We start from the raw sequence: 6,801 nt of genomic DNA, 5'->3' as shown, positions 1-6,801 counted from the left end.
TTAATATTTCCATTTGACCGCCTTATAAAGCGGTGCGCGTCGAGCTCCGTGAGTCGGCCATCCCACCCGCGCCGGCTGCCTCGGAGTGGTGGGGGTAATCTTTCCCCGCCACTCGCTACATGCCGCCGGCCGCAGGTGGCGTAAATACGGGCGCTCAATGCCCGTACGGGCCATTTCGTCGGCAGCCGCGACGCGCGCAACATGACATTTACATAATATATTTTTATACATTTTATTCATTTTAACCTAGCTATTTTTCCCCGGTAATACTGAGGCCAGGCTCGAAAGTGACCATTTTATCTTTATTGAGAGCCCAGCCATCAGTTCTATACATTTACCGGGGATCCTTTCTAATTATTGTATTATTTTAATTTATTCGATTTTACGCGTCCGGAACACTCCCCCCGTGCAGCTAGTCTGTACTATTTTCCTGCTGGGCGCGTTGTTCCTCTTCCTTCATTAGTACGGCGATCTTCACCGCTGGTCTGGTGTAGGTGCCGTTGGTGGTCCGCACCTCGACGACTCGTACTTGTCCGTCAGCTGCTGGTTCTGCACGGGTGACTCTGCCGCGAGGCCAAGAATTCCGCGGCAGATTTGGGTCCATGATGAGCGCGAGGTCCCCGACCTGTATTGGAGGCGCGGGCTCGCGCCATTTCTTCCTGTGCGCCAAGGTGGGAAGGTACTCCTTCAGCCATCGGCGCCAAAACATGTCGGCCATTTTCTGGGCGATCCTCCATTGCTTATGAAGGCAGGCCCCTTCTTCCTTTTTGTTATAATATGCCAGAGTTGGCTCTGTATTGGCTGACCCGAGCAAGAAGTGGTTCGGGGTCAGCGGTGCTTCGTCGTTGGGCTTGGTTGACACATGCGTGAGCGGGTGATTGTTCACGGTGTACTCTGCTTCAGCCAATATGGTTTTGAGGGTCTCCTCTCTTGGAGCCTGCTCGTTGAGGGTTGCGTGGAGGGCTCGTTTTACAGATCTCACGAGTCTTTCCCACGCTCCCCCCATATGAGGTGATGAGGGCGGAATGAATTTCCACTCAATTTTGCGAACTGTAAGTTCGGCGAGCATTCTGGGGTCCGCCAGGAGCTCGTCTACGGCCTGTTTCAGCTCTTTGTCCGCTCCCCTGAAGTTGGTAGCGTTGTCCGAGTATAACGCGTGTGGGCAGCCTCTGCGGGCGGCCATCCTTCTTATGGCCATTATGGCGGAGTCGCTTTCGAGGGACGACGCTAGCTCCAGGTGGATCGCGCGTGTGGTGAGGCAGGTGAACAGTGCCCCATAGCGCTTTTCTTTTCTTCGGCCGTTGGTGATCATCATCGGCCCGAAGAAGTCAAGCCCGCAGTGCGTGAACGGCGGCGTCCTGAAGGCCAGTCGGGCCTCAGGCAGTTGCCCCATCAGCGGGGGTTGGGGCCGGCTGCGCAGCATTTTACACAGCGGGCACCATCGTGTTATCTTCCTCACAGCCCCGCGGAGTCGCAGGATGAGGTAGCTGGCTCTCAGGTCGGCGATCGTCCTCTCGACTCCCGGGTGGCCACCCTTCCGGTGGCTGTGCGTGATCAGCAGCCGGGTGTATGGGCAGGTCCCGTCCATGATAGGCGGCGCGCTGCAGTCCTCTGCGAAGCTCTGTGCCGCTTGGATGCGCGTTCCCATCCGGATGACTCCCTCTTCGTCTAAGAAGGGTGCCGCTGCATGGAGGCGGCTGTGCGGCGGGATAGGCGCCTTTCGTCTCAGGAGCTCCAGCTCTTCTCCGAAAGCCGTCTCCTGGGACCGCTTCAGCAGCATGATTTCTGCGGCCCGTGTTTCTGAGGCGTGAAGTTCAAAGGTCCCCCCTGGGGACGGCAGGGACTCGTGGCGGCGGCATCGTGCGATGAATCGCAGCACCCATGCCGTCGCCCTGACGAGTCGGGTCCACGACGAGAAGCGCTGCACCTGGGGTAGGGCCTCCGTCCGTCTGATGTGGCCCACGAAGTGGCGGGGTTGTTTCCGCTCCAGCGTCTTCTCGTCCGGTTGTTGTAGTAACTTCTTCTCTTTCGGCCAGTCGGCTTCCCCTTTTCTCAGGAAGCCGGGGCCTCCGAACCATAGTCCCGACCTCGCAAGGTCGGGTGGGCCCTTGTCGCGGGTCCCTATGTCGGCTGGGTTGTCCTTGGTGGGGACCCATTTCCAGTCCCGTACGTCTGTGAGCTCGTCAATCTCGCCCAGCCTGTTTGCGACGAACGTGCTGTACCGCAGTGGGTCGGTTCGCAGCCAACACAGGACCGTGCTCGAGTCCGTCCAGAACACGGTTTGGGTGATGAGAGCTCGACTCTCTTTTTTTATGGTGGCGGCCATCCTTGCCGCTAGTAGCGCTGCCTGGAGTTCTAGTCTAGGCACTGACAGAGGCTTTAGGGGGGCCACCTTGCACTTCGCCATTGCGAAACTTGTGGTATCGGCCCCCACAAAGTATGCCACTGTGCAGCATGCCTGCTCTGACGCGTCGCAGAACACGTGCAGTGTCACGGGTTCTTTCTGCCCTTGCAGCGAGCATCTCGGTATTGTACAGCCGTTCGCTGCCAGCAGGTCGCGCCATTCCAACCACTTTTCGGCGTGGTCCGGTTGCAGCGGTTGGTCCCAACCTGTGTTTGTCCTCCAGATGGCTTGCAGCAATATCTTCGCCCGTATCGTGAGGCACGCAATGAAGCCTACTGGGTCGAAGATACTCATGGCGGCGCTCAACATGCCGCGCTTGGTGGGTCGCTCCGGGATGGCTGCACTTTCGGCTCCGTGCCGAAATATAAATAGGTCGCTCTTGGGATCCCATACGATCCCGAGGACCCGCTCCGTCATTACTTCTTCCCCTATGGTGACTGCTGTATTGGCCCGGTCGTCGGCCTTTACTTCTTCCAGGACATCTGGTTTGTTTGAAGCCCACCCGGTGAGCCGGAACCCGCCATTGCCGAGTACGAGGGTAACATCTCGTACCAGGCTTGCAGCTGTTTCTTCGCTGTCTGTGGCGTCTAGGTAGTCATCCATGTACATATTGTGCTCGATCGCCTCTGCTGCGGCGGGAAATTCTTTCGCGTGTGCTCGTGCGACTGTGTTTCGCACGAATTGCGCGCTGCTGGGTGAGCACTTCGCTCCAAACATCATGGACGCGAAGACAAACGTGTCGGGCTCCTGCCCGTCCTGCGTCCGCCATAGGAACCGCTGCGATTGCTGGTCGGCTTCCCGGATTCTTATCCGCAGGAACATCTCCCGTATGTCGGCCGCGATGGCTACTCGTCCCTCTCTGAAGCGGATCACGTTTCCGAGGAGGGATGAAAGCAGGTCAGGTCCCGTCAGTAGATGGTCGTTCAACGCCGTCCTCTGGAACTGGGCGGCGGCGTCGAACACGACCCTTATCTTGCCAGGCTTGTTGGGGTTTGTCACCGCGAAGTGGGGCAGGTACCATTTGCGCGAATGGTGGGCATCTACCTCCTCGCGGCTTAGTTTGACGGCGTATCCCTTTTCAATGTAGTCCGCCATCTTGGCGCGATATGCGATCGCCAGTATCGGATCCTTCCGTAGTTTATTTTCCAGGGAGTGCAGCCGCTTCATGGCTGCTTGCCGGTTGCAGGGCAAAGAATCTCCGTCTTTCGCCCACAGTAAACCGGTCTCCCATCGTCCGGATGGTAGTTGTGTGGTTGAGCTGCTCATGAGCTCCGCCGCTCGCACATCTGCGGCGCGGCAACGTTCCAGGGTGGTTACACCTAGCGAGTCAACGGCGAAGCTCTTCTTTACCAGTTCCGCTAAGTCCCTTTCACCCTGGCCGTCTGGGGGTAATTCAAAGGCGGGGTGCACAGCCCCGCCGTAGGTGACGGCTCCTAGGGCCGTCTCGATGGTTAGCCGCCCGTCCTCTTGTAGGACTGGCGGGCCTGTAGATACCATTAGGGTGGCGTAATCAAGACCGATTAACATCTTCGGCTTGATGCCTGGCCCGTGTGTCTTGGTGCTCTTTCGGTTGCGGTGCGGCAGATCCATGACCCGCACCGTCTGTGCCTGGACACCAAATTCTTTGTTTCCTTTAACGAGGATTACGGATACACGCTGTGACTGTAGCGTGTCCGTGTTCCCACTGGCACCGATGAGTCTCAACTCCTCGCAGGCCCCGGTGGCGCCCACTGCACGGGCGACATCCTCCTCGAGGAGAGTTACCGATGAACCCTCGTCTAGTAGTGCGTGGATCTCCATTGACCCACGCGGGCCCTTCAAGGTTACTGGCACTACCTTGAAGGTCACTGGGACTTCCGTTCGCCTTGTCAATAAGACTTGCTCGTTCGGCGTACTGTCCACTCTCTCGCGGTGTAGTGACCGATGATGCCGCCCGTGGCACTCGTCGCACTTCGCCGCTTCACAGGTGGTCGTTTTGTGTCCCGGTTCTAGGCATCCGTAGCACACGAACTTGGCACGCACAATTGTCCACCTCTCCTCTACCGTTTTCCGGAGAAACTTCCGGCATTGTCCGAATGCGTGTCCACTCATGTCGCAGAACAGGCATTTTTTGTCCTGAGTGAGAAACACGTGCCTTTCTTGGGTACGCCTTTTCTCCACTCGGGCGGGTTCCGTGCTGATCCCGATGCAACCCGCATTCGGTATTGCACCGGTCAGTCTCGCTAGCCACAGTGCCAGATCCCTGGGGGTAGCTTTTCTCACGGTATCCGCTCGTGACATAATCCACATCATCCTCTCGACTCGTGGCAGCTTCTGAGTCATCTCGGACAGAAGCTTCGGGGAGGAGAGGTGGCTTCCATCGAGGCCCTCTACGGTCGATACGACGTTTCTTATCGCGACCGCGTAGTCCGTCAGGGCCTCCAGGGATGCGTTGTCGGCCAGTTTAGGGAGTTTTCTTATCCGCTCCAGTACTCTGTCCACGACGATCTCCGGGTGTCCAAAGGCGGCCTCTAACATCTTCACAATGTCCGGCACATTTCGGGGATCTACCAGCAAAGACGACACTGTGGCCTTGGCCCGTCCTGTGAGGGCTCGTTGCAGACGGAGAATGTTCTCCGCGTTTGTAAGGGAGCACATCTGTGTCGATTGATCAAATTGCGCCTTAAATATTCGCCATTCTAGCGGGTCGCCGGAGAATTGCGGTAGATCCCTAGCGCCGGTTTGCCTCGCCATGAACGTGTGCCACTCCGGCGGCTGTCTGTATTTCGTCACAGGCTCGCCGGTGGCACCCGGCGGCATGTATTCCGTGGGTAGCCCCTCTTGTACCCACGCGCTCACCGGGTCACGAAACTCGTAGCCCCCCAGTGGTATAGTACGTGCCGCTACGGGCTCGCCTGGCCCGGCGGCGTAGCGTACGTCGGCGTCCTCCCTTCGGCTGTGTGCGGGTGGCGCCTCATTGTCCCGATGCCGCTCATTGTAGCGGCCTTGTAAATGTGCGTTTGTCGCTCCGGCGTAGGCCGGCTCAGCGGCGTAGCGTGTGTTGGCGGGCTCCTTCATCCTGGAGTCCGTCTCTGCGACCGGGTGCCTCCGTGGCACCCCGTCTCTCACCCGGCCGCTGTCGTAGTGGCTCGGCGGAAATGTGTACGCCGCTCCGGTGTCCTCCGGATCAGCGGCGTAGCGTGTGTTGGCGGCCTCCTTTGTCCTGGAGTCCGCCTCTGCGACCGGGTGCCTCCGTGGCACCCCGTCTCTCACCCGGCCGCTGTCGTAGTGGCTCGGCGGAAGTGTGTACGCCGCTCCGGTGTCCTCCGGATCAGCGGCGTAGCGTGCGGTGGCGGCCTCCCTTGCTCTGAAGGCTGCTTCCGTGTCGGCGACAGGGCGCTTCCATGCGGCCCCGTCTCTCACCCGGCCGCTGTCGTAGTGGCTCGGTGGATGGATGTACGCCGCTCCGGTGTCCTCCGGATCAGCGGCGTAGCGTGTGGTGTGGCGTGCGGCGGCGGCCTCCCTTGTGCTGAAGGCTGCTTCCGCGTCGGTGACAGGGCGCTTCCAAGCGGCCCCGTCTCTCGCCCGGCTGCTGTCGTAGTGGCTCGGCTGCTGGATGTACGCCGCTCCGGTATCCTCCGGATCAGCGGCGTAGCGTGCGGCGTGGCGTGCGGCGGCAGCCTCCCTCGTACTGAGGGCTGCGTCGGTCCTAGACGCGTCTGACGTCAGCGGCAGCGGCTTGTGAGCCGGTTCCGACGTCCCGTGCGATGTGAGGTCCCTCTCGATGGTGGGCGTGAGGGGGGTTGCCATGTCTCGTCTGGCGTCCTCTCTCGCGTTGGCGGCCTTCAGCGCGGCGATGATCTCGTTGAGGCTGCTCACCTGCCTCTCGTGATGCGCCTCGCGTTCCTCCATCTGTCGGCGAAATGTCGCCGATGAGATGGACCGCTCCGAGGGTGCGGATCCCTCGTCCGAGTCCTTTTGTTCCTCCAGAAGTCCTTGATGAGGCTCCTCCTGGCAGTCGTGTGAAGGCCCTGGCTGGGGCTCCTCCTGATGTGCTCGTACAGACCCCGGTTGGGGCTCCTGAAGCTCCTCTTCGTGCTCCGTGCCGGCGTCTCGACGCGTTCCCGAACGCGTCGACACAGGCGATCTGTTGACCGGCATGCTGTAGGTGTGTTGTAGACTGGAGACCACTGGCGACGATCCTTAGCTCCGAAGGACCAAATGTAACGTACGCGTTACCACGATGAAAGTTTCGCCGGTTCGTCACCCGCGTCTGCCGCAGTCAAGCTTCCCGGCGTAAGTGGGAAGCCGCCCTCCCAGACAGAGCCAAAGACAAAGTCGGAAGGTAGGAGCACAGCTGCGCCGACCGCAAGTCAACCTCAATAGCCCTGAAAAGGACTTTCCACCCGGTCCAAGTG

General features: G+C 59.7%; 1 protein-coding gene across 1 annotated transcript; it reads right to left on the bottom strand.

Annotated features, from left to right (window-relative positions):
• Positions 1–412: 412 nt before the first annotated feature.
• Positions 413–6,544, bottom strand: LOC148275612 (uncharacterized). The gene is made up of 2 exons (XM_088235468.1): positions 6,076–6,544; positions 413–5,475 (listed from the first exon to the last, which is right to left on the bottom strand). Exons 1-2 carry the CDS (start codon positions 6,542–6,544, stop codon positions 413–415), a joined length of 5,532 nt encoding a protein of 1,843 aa, XP_088091594.1.
• Positions 6,545–6,801: the final 257 nt, after the last annotated feature.

The sequence above is a fragment of the Micrasema longulum genome, unplaced genomic scaffold (assembly GCF_059751315.1).
Source record: "Micrasema longulum isolate JH-2025_06_02 unplaced genomic scaffold, ASM5975131v1 h1tg001378l, whole genome shotgun sequence".
NCBI classification, from domain to species: Eukaryota; Metazoa; Arthropoda; class Insecta; order Trichoptera; family Brachycentridae; genus Micrasema; species Micrasema longulum.
Note: the sequence above shows the minus strand (reverse complement) of the source record. Positions and strands in the feature narration are given on the sequence as shown.

What these genes read in the sequence shown, in the direction of transcription:
- LOC148275612 (XM_088235468.1), bottom strand. Translation starts at nt 6,544, where the DNA reads ATGCCGGTCAACAGATCGCCTGTGTCGACGCGTTCGGGAACGCGTCGA. An exon ending in TAGGACCGACGCAGCCCTCA is followed by an intron (nt 5,476 to 6,075) that starts GTACGAGGGAGG and finishes ACCCGGTCGCAG; the next exon opens with AGACGGACTCCAGGATGAAG.